The sequence below is a fragment of the Ambystoma mexicanum genome, chromosome 7q (assembly GCF_040938575.1).
Source record: "Ambystoma mexicanum isolate Mex_15411 chromosome 7q, UKY_AmexF1_1, whole genome shotgun sequence".
Classification (NCBI taxonomy): Eukaryota; Metazoa; Chordata; class Amphibia; order Caudata; family Ambystomatidae; genus Ambystoma; species Ambystoma mexicanum.
The window spans coordinates 600,783,596-600,798,559 of NC_090941.1; the positions used below are offsets into that span (position 1 = coordinate 600,783,596).

The following is a 14,964-nucleotide window of genomic DNA, read 5'->3' on the forward strand; positions in this document are numbered from 1 at the left end:
AGATAAGCCTGGCTGTGCTGTCTATGCTACCATATACCCAGGTGGCACTTCCTTATACAAAGAGTGGCGTCTTGTACTGTCTCATTTGAATGGCTTTGCAGCACTAACGGGAATCACACTTTACTTCTTGGGAACAGTAGTTCACCCAAGAGATAACATGAGAAATAGAGAAATTAAAAAGAGAAGCACAACGGGGCAACCGAGCCTCAGCCCAAATGTTATAGGGAACTATAAATCCAAGTGCACAGTATGGAGAGACATAAAAAGGTCACCCATAAAAAGAGTAAAAGTCTAGGCGAGAAGGGGCAGAGGTTCCCACTCACCTAAGAATAAGAGGAAAATAATCACAAAGTCCAGCAAAAGATTCTGGGGTTGACACAGGTCAGGAAGATTTATCACACTGAAAATAAAATCTTACCTAACATCCCCCAACCTCTTCTGTACTCCTCCCGCCGCCTTAATGTTCTCCTTCCCCAACTGCTTTTTATTCTCCCCTTCTCCTTAATGTTCTCTTACTCTTCCAACCTCTATAGTACTCTCCTCTCCCCCTTAATATTCTTTCTCCAGCTTTTTCTGAACTCTCCCTTCCTTCCTTCTGCCTGCACCAGCAACTCTCCCTACACTCCACCTCCTCCTACATCGTCAGCTCTCTCTGCAAATCCACCTCCTCCTGCCCATTCAGTTTTCTAGGCGACAGCACCTCTTCAACCATTACAAGAGCGCAACTCCAAACACCCACAGCCTTAGTAGATCTGTGCAAGCTTTTATAGGAAGTTGTTCCCTCTCCCTGCATTGGGCTACAATCTAGCACTTACAAGTGTGTTTGGTTACTGTTCCTAGCTAGGGGTTATTTACGGGGCAGAGGTTCAGGTATGTTCAATATATTTGCTGCTAGGCACACCACAGATAAAGCCTTTAATATGTAAGTCAGCCATATTGGAAAGCTCAGTCTCACACTTGTATCAAAATGCACATGTGGTGTTTGCGAAGGTGGGGTTGCAGGTCCAACACCTTTTCTACGTCCTGCTTGCGGGCTGAAGTGTCCACGGAAAGAAATCAGATTGGAAACACAAATTGATAATCTGGACTTTCCCAATATCGGTAGATCTTTCCTGTGGATTTGCATCTAAGTGGAACAAATTGGTTAAAACCGAATCGAATAGATACAACTACAAAGAGCCGCTAAGCAAGCTATCAAATTGATGGAGGAGGAATGCATGCTCAATGGCATTGCAAACTCAGCACTTCTTAATGCATACTGAGAAGCAAAATCCAATTGGTGCTATGAAATGACCTAGATCACATGGCACCAGCATTTGCATGGTTACTTTACACTAAAATTAGATTCAACATGCTCCCCTTTAGTGAATCTTCTTAACCTCTTGGAGGCTCGAAACTGTTTGATGTTCTTTTTGTATCACTGCCAAAGAATCACTGTCACTTTATGCAGATGTCCCCTGTATGACAATCTCAGGACACAATTTAAAACCAATTTGTATTCAGTACAACATTTGTGTGTAAAGACTGGAGGGTGCTATCTGTACTCCTGCTCTCTATATGGCAGAGTGGAAGCACAGAGCACCCCAGCCAAGATTCTCCATTTGGTAACGTTGGACGAGCAATCAAGGCTCAAGCTCTCAGGAGGTGATGCAGGCTGGTTCTTAAGCAAAGTGTAGTCCCCAAGCACCCACAAAGGAATGTCCACACACTATGTTAGTGAAAACACAGTTCTTTATAGAAATAAGGTTTTGATTATGTATACATGCAATAACGCACTTTGTGCTCCGACAATTCTAAGATGGTAAATATATACAGTCTCACTGTGGTACCACAATTACTCTTGACTTCATTAAAATGCACCAACTGCTGTGAGTCTCAAATGGCATACAAATCAAAATAGCCCAGTCCATATATTGTTCACTATAGTCTTGGTTACCTCTAAAAAGGTTCTACTACCCAAATGTACCTGGTTTAGCAGAGTTCGACGTCGTGTCATCGACAGATCCTTCTTGAGCAAACTCCCTTTAAGGCAGGTGTCACAGATCGTCGAGATCCCACGAAGAAAGGGTGAACAAAGGCGGCGAGGCAGCAGCTTCGGACCTGGTGGCACTCATCGACGATCGGTTGTAGCCGTCCTGCAAAGACGATGCTTGCGGTGCACCTCGACGACGATAGTTTGTTGCTGCAAAGAGTCACTGAAGAACCTTGGCCCAGCAAGGGTGTCGGGTCGTCGGGGGTCTTTCTGGTCTTCGGGTGGCGGGAAACCCACTGGCGTATTCTCCTCGGTTCATCAGCGACCTTGACTTTCTCCGGCGGGACAAATCGGTCAACGGTGATGAGCAAGGGAGTCATTGATTCAAAGTGTTCTTAGGCAATGGAGCATTGCGGCTCCAATCGTCGTCGGCACAGCGTAAAGCTGTCCCCGCTTCTGGGCAACACTGCTTCGACGGGCCTCCAGCAGTTACAGCGATCCTCCGAACCCTGTTCAACGACGGTGGATGGGTGTCTTGGCACTTCTCTTCAGATTCCTTGGCGGTCCCCGTCTCCAGTCGACAGTGTTTCAAAGGCTGACTTCCAGGACATTTCGGTGAAGGTTAGCTGGTGCACGATGGTCCCTCGTAGCTCGGGAAGAGGTCTCATAGCCAGTTCCTCTCTTGGATCAGTTTGTTGAAGGCACAGCAGTTTTCAGATTGCGTCGAAGGGAAACAGCAGTTAACCTTCTTCCAGCTCGGCTTCGAGACTAAGCATCAAGCTTCGATTTCAGCTTCTGAACGATTTCTATCAGTGAGAGGTGCCCAGATCTACGGTTTGGTCTCATTCACTCTGCTGGGTCACACTCGGGCAACCAATCATTCAGAAGGGCATGCAGGTAGGCAGCCAATCAGGCTCACAGTGCATTCAGGCCGTTCACTTCCCTCCAGACACTAACAGAGAATGTGTATTGGGACAAGTACCCAGCCATTCAGCACTCCACACTGCATTCATACCAGTTTCGGGCAGGGCTGTCTCATTCATTGTGTTGCATACCAGAAACCAGACACCCATAACATGAAGTGCATATTGGTCACACACTCCATTCGCCCCGGTTGTACCCCAAGGGTGTACCCACAACATACAGTCACTGGGAGGGTTCCAGCCTGTCTGGCCTGCACTTCCCCCACAATGCCATATATGGAACTTCCACCCAACAGCCAGTCAGGGGGAAGGGACAGAGTCGGGACTTCCCAGGAGTTTGGGAAAACAAGGTAACAGACAATAGAAAGCAAGAGGCCACAGGGGGCATCTTGTCTCCTATCAGGAATCACCTGATTCCAATGGCAGGGCCTGGGTATCCCAAAATGGAGGATACTCAGAGCACCTGTCAAATTCAGCATGGAGCTGCCACCAGCCCATACCCTGCTCTGTGGGCCACACACAAGCGCCCAAAAACATACACTAGGGGTACAGGTATGAACCCCCACCCATGGGGGCAATAAAGGTATCCAAAGGGTCTGTACACCAAACCAGAAAAGAGCAAGAGCTGCACTATCAGGAGTCGCACATGGACTCCTGTGCAGAAAATAACACAGGACACACATGATAAAAGGACTACAGGACAAGGACATGGAGGCCCTGTAACTCCAATGCATTTCTAGCATCACACTGTGGAACTTTAGATGCGCCGACATTGTGTAAACCTTAGCTGTCACTGTAGTCAAATATGTACAGAGCCTGGTTAGCAAGAAATAACTTTCAAGATAGCTGCCCATGAATATGTTATTTATTTTCAATTGAATTAACAATTATTACAAAAGAAGAAAAAAAAAAGGCACGTTAAATCCATAAATCCATATTAATCCTTAAAAGAAAGAACTCCCTCCCTGCTAGAGCAGAACGTTTCTCGCGTCGGGGAAACTAACAAAGAATCTTCTCTTTAGTTCATCAGAGTCAATTATTTAGTCCTTCAAAGATCTCTTAAGTGATGTTAATTGTTAATCTTCTGGATCGTGGTTTCTCTGGTTCACAAAGGCCAGAAGGTTTACGAGTCCAAGCTCTCAAGATTTTTTCTCAAGTCTTTTGGGCTTGTGAGCCTCCATGATTCATCAGACTTTTTGCTCCAGGTGAATAATTTAAAAAAAAGAAGTTACCCCAATCACACAGCGAGTGTCTTCGCCGTTTGACAAGATTCTCCACCATTCCTCTTCTGTTAGAGTTGTAAAAGCTGTCATTATTTTTCCAAAAACTGTATTTCTGATTTGGCGAGTTCCTTTGCAATTTAGGAGATGTCTACTTGTTTCCACTTAGTCTTCCTTTTTACAAAATCTGCATTTATTTGTTGTAGTTTGAATTCTTATGAACAGTACTTCATTTGTTTTAAGATGGTTTAGACAAAATCTTAAAAAGAACCTGCTACGGGTTTTATCCGGAAATATTTCCAGATAACTTCTAGTCCCATTTAGTCTTTTTGCTGTTGTTGGGAATTTCTTAGTGGATCCATAGATATTGGCGATTTCACCGGTGAGTATCCAGTCCAGTTCCAAATGTTTTTTGGATACACTGTCTGGATTTCTTACAAGCTGGTCTGTCGTGGCATTAATCTCATTCAATAGTTTGATATTTTCATTTTTCCACTCGGTCAGGAGTCTAATGTTGTTCTTCTCCATTTCTTTCCCAATTAGATCGAGAGCCTTTGGCTTGTTGTCCTGTATGATCTTCCGATAGTGAAGAAAGACATAATTCCCTTCTGATGAGTGGCATGGGAGTGGTCTGTGACAATCCGATCACTTGCCTCCAGAAAAAGCTCTTCAGTTTAATCCACAGGCTTTCCGGGAGGGCAGGCATGGCCTCCGTTCCGTATAATATTGGAGGGACCACGTTTACTCTGTAAAAGGTTATTGCTGCTAAGAGTGAGAATTTCCTGTATTTTTTATCATTAATCTTCACTTGTGTGGTTAAAGCTTTCATTTTAGCCCAAAGCGTGTACTGCATAGGTTTCTCCTGTGGGTTATTAGTTAGTGTCACTCCCAGGTATTTAAAGGTGTCAACTCTTTTCAGCTTTTGGTTTTCTACAAACCAGTTCTGTTTTTGTTTAGTTCTGCCAGACGTTTCCCATGTCATCACCTTAGTTTTTGATATGTTCATTTGGAGGTTATTTTCCTTCAGGTAGACTGCCAAGTTGTCCAATTTCCTCTGTAGACCCACCGATGTCGGATCTAATAAAATTATGTCATCTGCGTAAAGAAGACGTGATACCGCTTCCCCTCCCATCTTCGGTGGGAAACATCTCACATTATCCTCCGTGTTTGAGTAATCAGCCATATAAGCGTTGTACAAGGGGGCACCCCTGTTTAACGCCCCTTGATGTTTTGATTTCTTCCGACAGGAGTCCCTCTCGACTTAGCCGTATCTTCATCAATGTATTTCAATAGAGTGCTTTGATTGGGGCTACAATTAACTCAGAGCAGTTTAGATGTTCCAGCTTTTTCCATAGTAACTGTCTATTGACCTGGTCAAAGGCTTGGACCAGGTCAATAAAAGCCATATGCACTCGTTGGCCAGTTTGAACAACCTTTGCTTTTATCATACTCAACATTAATATGTTCGGAGAGGTCCCTACTTTCTTAACAAAGCCCGTTTGAAAGGGGTCGGATCGGTTTTCTTTTTTCAGCCAGGTTTGGAAAGCTTCCAATGCAAAGCTTCCAAAGTTTTTTCCGAGGACATCCAATAGCGAAATCGGGCGGTAATGCGTTGGATTCGCTCTATCTCCCTCTCTTGAAAATTAGGACCATGTTATTTTATTTTTGGATACCTTTTAATGATTAGTATTTTTTTTCAGTTAAATTATATATATTGAAAATTTCATAAGAAAGGTTACATATGGTGAAGTAACACATTGATATAGAAGAGTTCATTGAATGCATTGTAACAGTATGGCTTTTCAACTATCTTGCTTGTAATTTTGAAAAACTACACAAATAACAATGTATGTGTTGTTTCGTCTTCTTTTATGACTCTAAGACTAATGGTTTTACATCGAATAAAGGTTTTCACAAACAATAAAAAGAGAATATTAATGTGTCGTACATATAAATGTTAACCCACCGCTTTGATGCCACATATCACAGTAGTGTTTCCAATCTTCACCAAAGCAGAGCCATCTGCAGTTGTAATGGAACCTGAACAGAATATATGCAAAGTGTATATTTTTTAACACCACTTACAAAAGGAGACTGTATAGAACAAGTAGCTCTTAAACCTACATGTACTAGTGCATGAGTCATACCTGTTGCATGTTTATGCGCACAGAATAATGATTTTCATGCCAGTGGTACAACATCCAACTACAATTTCAATAGATCTTATAAACATATAGGTATAGCATAGGATTCAAAGTCCCATATAACATAAATAAAACATGTTATAATCAACATTAATCATAAGAAAAGTTATAAAAATACGAGAATAGCATCACAAAAATAAAAAAAAAACGAAAAAAGAAAAATCACAACACAGATCTATCTATTAACACAACACAATCACAATTGACATTTGCAATAATTTTAAAATGCAACTAAAAATGTATCAAATAAGTCATACAAATAAAGGAGATCACCCAAGGCTTGCTAAAAAAAATAAAACGTTGCCAACTATAGGTTTGTCTCTTATTCCAAGCTCTACTAAATTCATTGGATACCGCAAAATGTAAATTTCTCTCAGAGGCTGACGTACAAAATACAAGGGCTTCCCAACCTCATCCTGATCCTACTAGCTCTTAAATGTGGCCTTGCACGGAGGTTTGTATCTGTAACCATACAGCCCCCTCCCCTTTTTCTTCCAGCACTTATCAGACCTCCCCTGTCTGCTGCCTTAAACCTAGTACTTGCAAATTGCTGGCTGCACTACCACTGTTTGTTGCCTTTATTATTTATTTATCAGTTTCTCCTTTGCTGCGCACTTTCCACTTCTCCCCCCTTCCATGCACTTTTCCTCTCCCCCTCTCTCATGCACTTGCGCGTTCTCAATGTCACTGGGCCTAGTAAGATTGTTGTTTTGTTCTCCCCTGTTCCCCTCCCTTGCCTTGTCGCGCTCTGAAACACTTGTGTACGAGCGCAATAGAAATAAAATATCAATATCAACTATTGTTTCCTGATGGCAAGGAAAAGAGGGCATAAAAAATGGAATGAGCCTCATTCTTCTGGAGATCGACAATAAGAGCACTTGAAGTACTATCTTGCCATTTTACTGTAAAACTGGAGAATGGAAAAATATTCAAACAACATTTTTAAACATTCAGTGAAAACGGCACAATTTTGTCATGCTACTGCTCTGGATCCAGGGTTACTTTGTTTAAGTAGCTTAGTATACAACCACAATCTTAAACAAGTCATGCTGGGCCCATTTATAATTGGTCATCTTTGCGACAGATTACTCTACAGAAACGTTCTCCAACTCCCACATGATGTAGATTCAAAAGCGACATACCCGGCCTAATATATTTATACCAAGGCCATGCAGACCTTCCCCTTGTATGAATCATATCCCATAAAGCTCCCGTATATGCAGATAACACTCTTGACCAGTATAATCTCAGGCAGTAGGTAACAGGTTTGAGACGTTTTCTATTCCTGTCAATCCCAACTCTAGCCAACAGGGGATGCTTAGGGTCACGCTAAGCAAGGCTAATAGTTAAGCAATGCTAAAAGTTGTTTAAAGAAACAATTTTCTCCCATCATCAAGGACAAATTCTTCGTGCCATACAATATAGCTGACTGGACCTCTACTTTGCATACTCCAGAAGGGAAAACTGCACGCCTACCGCATACTTTTTTTAAAAGATTGGGTAGCCCCCATACGTCTAGAGTATAATATAACTTTTGATTATTTGAGAAGTCCATGAACCATTTATTTTTAATCAAATACCTAAATTGTCAAAAGGCTCCACAGAGTTGATTTTTAACCCATCCAACTTAACATGTAAACGTATTCGTATTGTCATGTAGCAGGCCAAAGAGACGGTTTTCACGAGGTTGATTATCAGACTCTTGATGACATGCTGCAATGTATTAAGCCGTTTTCCTAGAACTGTAGGAGTCCTAAATAAAGGAGCTTTGTCAGAAAAGAACAAAATACCAATTCCCCCCACCCCCAATCAACTTTGGCACATCAACTTCCAACTTACAATTACATAATTTATTTTGCCAGGTCATTTATATAAAGAGAAAGGAAGATCCAGATACCATTTTAGCACACCATGGTTCACTCCGACTCACTGAAGCAAGGCAATACTACAATTGTTTCAAGTAAATTGGGGAGATAAAAGGTGGTTACACATATATAAAACAACCTGCATTATAATTCAAAGGCAGTTACCCTAACTTCAGCAGTCCTTCCTTAAACAGGTAGATATAGCTTTTCTATGGATGTGGGATATAGCAGCATTTTACACCCCTAAAAGGTGTGCAGCCTAGGGGAAACCACTGATGTCCAAGGATAACTAACCATTGTCCAAAGCCAGAGTATGCAAGTCTTTGCAACCAGAGGAATTCGTTTAGCAAACGACACAATTGTGCAACGTTAACGAAATGTTTCACTTTTTTCAACATTCCCTCCTTTGACTTCAAAGGAGCCCCCGGGAATCTTTCTGTCCATCATTCAAGTTCATCTGACTTCGATCTAACATTCTGGCTGATTTTGGACTGAACTAGGTCTTTTAGCCTCATTCACCTGCTCAACTCAAATGGTTTGGAGGAACTGATCAGTCCTTATAGTTGCCAGTGCAGGGAGAGTTTTCTCCCATTTAAGTTTTCCCATTGATTACCTTCATTCGAATGTTACAGGGGCACACTGTCCCACCTTCATTTTTATCTTGTAACACTTTGGTTACTTCTGTACAGGTTGGTAGTAGAGAACTGTCTTTTACACTTTTTTTCTGGTGAATTGCTGTGAACCATTTTATTGGGTTAGCAATGGAGGGTGAAGTTGACCCTTTCCATAAATGCCTTAATTACAGGAATTGTCTACCAGGAAATTTGATCTGGGATGTGGTGTACGCAGAGAGGGCAGCAAGGTGGACCTTTTGGGAGTTGAAAACAAAGCCCCAAATCCAAGAGGTGCGTTAGATAAAAGACTATATCTTTAGGTGAACAATCAAAAGGGTTAATGTTTTTGGTATTGCAACGATGAAAAAACGTTTCCATTTACTGGAATGACAATGTCTGGTGTTAGATTTCTGTGCCTCTTTATGTATATTCATACAACTCTGAGGTAGTTGGAGGTGCCAACACTATATGACTTCAGGAGCCAAGCTGCTAAATTGAGAGTTTGGGGGCACGGGTGCAGTGTTTCCCTAGTTCTTGTGACAGCATGTTGTATGGGCAAGGCAGTTTTCTTGTAGGGGAACTGGCATTCCCATCAGGTGAGAGAACCATGGTTGTCAAGCCCACATTGGTGCTACCAGGATCCGCAAGACTTGTTCCTGCTGCCTCTTGTACACTACCCTGTTGAGAGGGGGAATCAGGAGAGGGTGGGGGGGGGTGTAAGCGTAGGCAAATCTCCCAGACCATGTTATCCACAGACCGTTCCCTTTGGACCGTCTCTGATGGTACCTGGAGGCGTAACCTGGGCATTGGGTGTTCTCCAGAGTCACAAACAAATCAATGTCTGGATGACTCCTTTCTGCAAAGACTTTCAGTAGAATATGCTCTTGTAGGTGCCACTCGTGTTCTACGGTTAGGTTAAGTGCCTGCTGAGCCCTTCTGCCAGAAGTTTGCGTTCCCCTGGAACATGTTGTGATAGTAGGAATATGTTGTGTTTGAGTGCCCACTTGCAAATGTTCTGTGACAGTCTCGATAGCCCTGGAGAGTGAGTTCAGATAGTACATGGCTGTGGTGTGGTCTGAGAGGACAAGAACTGTCTTCCTCTGTAAGTGTGTTGGAAGGTTTTCAGTGCTTTGAACAGCGCCAGTAGCTCTAGCAGATTGATATGTTTGGCCGCCACTGATGGAGACCACATCCCGTGCGCCGTCTGTTGTAGGTCTGCACCCCACGCTGACAGATCTGTGGTGAGAGTGGCTTCTACTGCGGGGATAGTGAAGGATTTCCCCTTCAGAAGATATTCCTTGGACCACCACTGCAGAGACTGAATGAGGGCTGTCGAGATAACCACTATATCGTCCATTTGAACACTTGCCTGACACCATTGGCTCGAGAGCCAATCCTGTAGGGGACGCATGTGCAGACGGGCGTCTAGAACCAGGAAGATGCAGGATGCCATCATCCCTAGTAGCCGCATAGCTTTCCGTATGGTTACTCAGCGACTGGTTGCATACTGAGGGATCTGAAGCATGTTTTGAACCCTCTCGTTGGAAGGGAAGACGAGACAGTCTTCTGTCCGAACGAGTGCTCCTAGAAACTGTTTTACTTGACTGGGGACCAAACTTGACTTTCTCGTTGATTGAGAATCTCAGGTTGAAATGGAGATCTACAGTCTTTTGAATGTTCTCCCGACACGTTTTGTACGAGTCTCCAGTTACGAGCCAGTCGGCGAGATAATGGTACACTGGAATGGATTGCCTGCACAGGTGAGCTGCCGCCACTGCTAGTAGCTTGGTAAATACCCTTGGGGCTGAGACAACGCAGAGGATGTACCTTGAACTGATAGTGAGTGTTCTCTTTCATGAACCTGAGGCACTTTCTATGCGCTGGCAACATTGAAATATGAAAGTATGCATCTTTCATATACAAGGTGGCCATTCAATCGCCGTGCTGTAGCAGTGGGATAACCTCCTGTAGAGATGTCATCCTGAACTTCTGAGGGTTGCATCTAAACAGGGCGCATGGTTAGATTATTTTTGAGTACAAGGAAGTATATTGAATAAACACCCTTGTTTACCTGAAGATCTGGGATGACCTTGATCGCTCCCTTTTGTAGTAGGATCTGGACCTCTTCTAGCAGATCTGTAGATGTTCCGGCGATAGCAGTCTGCTATTGGGTGGATGATATCTGGGTAGTTGCAGGAATTCTATGCCGTAACCACCACTGACAGTCTTGAGTACCCACTGATCCGAGGTGCTGCCCTCCCATGCGTGGGTAAAAGATGTTAATCAACCCCCCCCACTTGTGAGACAAGGGAGGGGACCTGCACTGAGGAGTTATTTGTTAGCTAGGGCATGGGAGCATCTGGCTGCATAGTTTCTCCCTCTACCCTTTCCTCGCCGAAACCCCCGTTGTTGAGGGGTCTGGAAACTTCTGGAAGTGCCTTGTCTGGAATAACAAGGAGTTCCTCCTGTTCCGTAGTTCCCTTGGCAGGAACGGGAAAAGGACTGCCCACGAAAGGATCGTCGGGTGTTAAAAGGTCCCTGGTTAGACAGCGGGCTTGTCTGAGATCTGGTTCAACAACTTAAGCATCTTGTGCTCTTTTTTAGCAGTCTCAAGGGCCTTGTCGACCTCCATACCAAAGAGGGCAGAGTCTTCCACGGGCTCGTTTATGAGAGAAGCTTGTGTTTCTGGTTTGAAGCAGGTTTTTTTTTTTAGCCATGCATGGCGCTTCAACAGGGTCCCTTGTGCGAGAACACGTCCTGCGGTCTCAGATGAAACCAGGGTATTCTTGAGAATGTTCTGCGTCACCGGACGCCCTTCCGCCACCGCTGCTAACAGTTGTGTACAGGTAGGCTCTGGAACGTTCTGGAGGCACTCCTGCATAAATCCCCATTGAAGATCGCTACAGCTCACCAGGAGCGTGGTATTATTAGAGATCAGAGTGCTGAAAGCAGCCAAAGGTTGTAATAAGTTTACTCTGAGCATAAAGATGTTTACAATCCTTATCTGGAGGAGAGGAGAGGAGGATGAGGATAGTGGAACTCCTTCCTGTTTTCTGGTGGTTCTAACAACCAAGGAGTCCGGGACGGCATGATATATATGATATGATAGTTTATTTATATAGCGCCTATACACAATGTGTTTCAAGGCGCTTCAAGACAAGGGAGGGAACAAGGGAAAAAACAATGACATTCTTACAGGCCATGAACAGTAAGGATGTGAAATTAACTATCGTACTCAGCCTGACGACATTTCAGATAGTGCAAGAGCTAAAACATAGATAAGGAAGAGAGGGGTTGAGTGGGAAGGAAATGGAAACAGACAGGCGACTACCGTACTAGGCCTGATGACATTTCTGGTAGAGTCGGAAAGAAAACAAGAGGTGAGGGAGAGGGGTGCAGAAAGGTAGGGGAGGAACAAAACAAGCGACTCTCATATTAGACCTGACGACATTTCAGATAGTGCTGGAGGGGGGTAAGGGGAGGAGATAGGGAAAGGAGGTGAGAACAGAGTTAGCAGTCAAAAGAGTGGAGAAGCAAGAGGGGAGAGTGAATACAATTGCAGAAGTCAGTAGTAACACAATGTTGCAAGCCAGGATACAAGATGAAGATGGGAACAGCATGATTCAGGGCCACCATGAGTACAAGATGCAAAAGAAGTTCAGCATGAGAGTTGAGAAAGGGTGACGCACCATGAATGAATGAAGTCCATAAAAGTCAAATCCAGCATTGTCCACAAGACGGTGATGGTGAAAGCAGAATGCATCAGGACAGACTCCTACAGAAGTAGGCTGGAGGAGGTGAGGGGGAGCAGGGTAGAAGAATCAAGCAAAACAGGCAACACCTGTGTGGAAGAATGGGGGGGCACAAGGGAACATCACGGGGGGGGAACATCATGGCCTCCGATATACAAAGGGTCAGAGGGTGCAGGACGGAACATCTTCTCAACTCTAGGGTTGACGGCTGCAGTGAGCGAGGGTGCAAGTAAAGAGGGAGCAAGGCGTTTCTTTACTGAGTTGAGGAGGGGAAAAGCCTGACTGAAGGGGACGACAGGCGGAGTAATTCTACGCAGATTCACAAGCACCAGAAGACATTCATTACTCACCGTAATACAATTTCTGATGATTGTATTTTCTTAGATTCACATGCTGTGCATATAGTCCGACATCTAGTGGTAATCGCAGAGTATTGCATCTTTCTTTCGAAGATCGAAAAGGGGCGTCGACATGGGCGTGACTGTAACACTATCCCCAACGTGACAAGTAGTGTACCCAAAATCCTTCACGCGTCGCGTCCCTCTGGTTGTGTTTTTTCTGCCGTGAGGGAGCCTTATAGTCAGCGTGAGCAAGTACAGAAGACGGTAGGTGCAAGATGTCCATGTTCCTTCTTCTCCACAAGGGGAGGAAGGGTGGGCGTATGCGAATCTAAGCAGAGACAATCATCAGAAGTGCTATTACGGTGAGTAATGGATGTCTTCTGATGCTTGTGAATCTGTTTAGAATCACACGCTGTCCATAGACTAGCGGGCAGTATCCAGAGATGGTGGTGGGATGTGTAAAAGAACAGTAGCAAAGAGATGCCTAAGCACCACTTGCCCCCCATGAGAATCAGACCTAGATTGTGTATCTAGGCAGTAGTGTTGTGTAAAGGTGTGTACAGATGTTAGGGAGAATTCTCAGAAATTTGCTAAATTCCCCTCTACCTTAGAGACCCCCAGCTCTTTTGCTGGACTTCAGGACTTTTTATTTCTTACCTGGAGAGAGTGTGATCTTTTTCCCCACTCTCTCATGTATTTTTTCTGTGATTTATATTCCGTGTTTTCTTTGACTTTGGAGTCTGATGAACTCCATAGGCATCATCTTTACATTGTGACACACAGCACCTTCAGTGCAGTGGCACAGGGAAGTCTCTGAGATTTCCCAAAGGTTTAAATACCTTCTCTTGGTGAAACCACTGTTTCCAAGAGCAGTGAAGTGAAATTGACTTTATTTACATTGAGTAACTTTCTAGACCCAGCACACACTATCGTACAATAGGGTGCTGGAGGTGTCACTTAGTATCCCCTTTGTCTAGTTTCTCATGTAACAATTTTATGTTACTGTTTCAACAATTATTGGCTGGTGGCAGTGGTTTACTTTTCATTACCATTGTGTGTTTTTACCGCGGGCTGCAAATGCAACCTTGGTAAAGCACCCATAGGTGCCCATTTTGTCAAAATGGCCTTGGTCTTCTTTTTTCATCATTTCTTGCTGTAAAGGTAATTCTTGAGATTTACTCTGCGTGCCAAACCAGGTGTGGTCCCTTTGTTTGTTTTGTCTTTGGCTGGTTTCACCGCTGAAGCCCGCCTCTGACGCCAGTGTGTCTGGCAGGGGCAGGAAGTGAGGGAGGTGCCCGAAACTCCCTGTGCTTAATCTCCTAGGAGACCGCAATGCACTCTCAGGTGATTGGCCGGTGTGACTAACAGCTAGGCTGGAATGAATGGGAGAAACCTGCATAAAAGGCGAGGTTTTTGGCTTGGAAGGCAGAGTCGACCACTGGAACGAAGGAATCCGAAGAAGAACTTGGAAGAGATGCCTGCTGCAACTCCTGGACCGTTGGTTTGCCCGGGGAAGCCCTGCTGCTGTGCTGAAGCTCTGAATTAGTCTCGACTAAAGAAGCCCTGCAAGGACAACTTCTCCCCTTCAGTTGGGGGGACCAATCAACTCCAAAGGGAACTCGTTTGGACATCCTCTCGGAGCTGGCTGTACTTCCACTGCTGCTGCTGGAACCGAAGGGCCAGGGAGAGGAACATCAAACTGAATGTATCGCTTTAAAGACGGACCCGTGCTGAAGGAAGATCCCCCGGACTCCCTTGAAGCAGGACTAACCAAGCCTGAGCCACCTCAACAGAGTGCTGGAACCCAGATGCAACGAAAGTCCAGAGTGGTATCCGTGAAACCGCAGTGGTGAGTGGTGCTATTTGCTGTAGACGCCAGGAGCTGAAACTGCGAAGTGCAGCTGAATTGAAGTTTGCCCATTGCTGCCGCTGACCTTCGAGTTGTAGCGCAGGAGTCCCCAGACGTCCTCCCTCTTGTCACCACGACTGAGGCCCATGAACAAAAGGATCTGCAGAGCTACAGAGGAGCAGAAGCCAGCTGGAACCATTTCTTCTAACCAAAGGTACTGTAAA

General features: G+C 44.5%; 1 protein-coding gene across 2 annotated transcripts in view; it reads right to left on the reverse strand.

Moving 5' to 3' along the window:
• The window catches only part of EXOSC8 (exosome component 8), a 639,075-nt gene that overhangs the window by 475,154 nt on the left and 148,957 nt on the right, over positions 1 to 14,964 (reverse strand). For both annotated transcript variants that reach the window (XM_069640787.1, XM_069640786.1), the window contains exon 4: positions 6,082 to 6,155. In XM_069640787.1, coding sequence (XP_069496888.1) covers positions 6,082 to 6,155 — 74 coding nt within the window. The remainder of the gene's footprint in view (positions 1 to 6,081; positions 6,156 to 14,964) is intronic.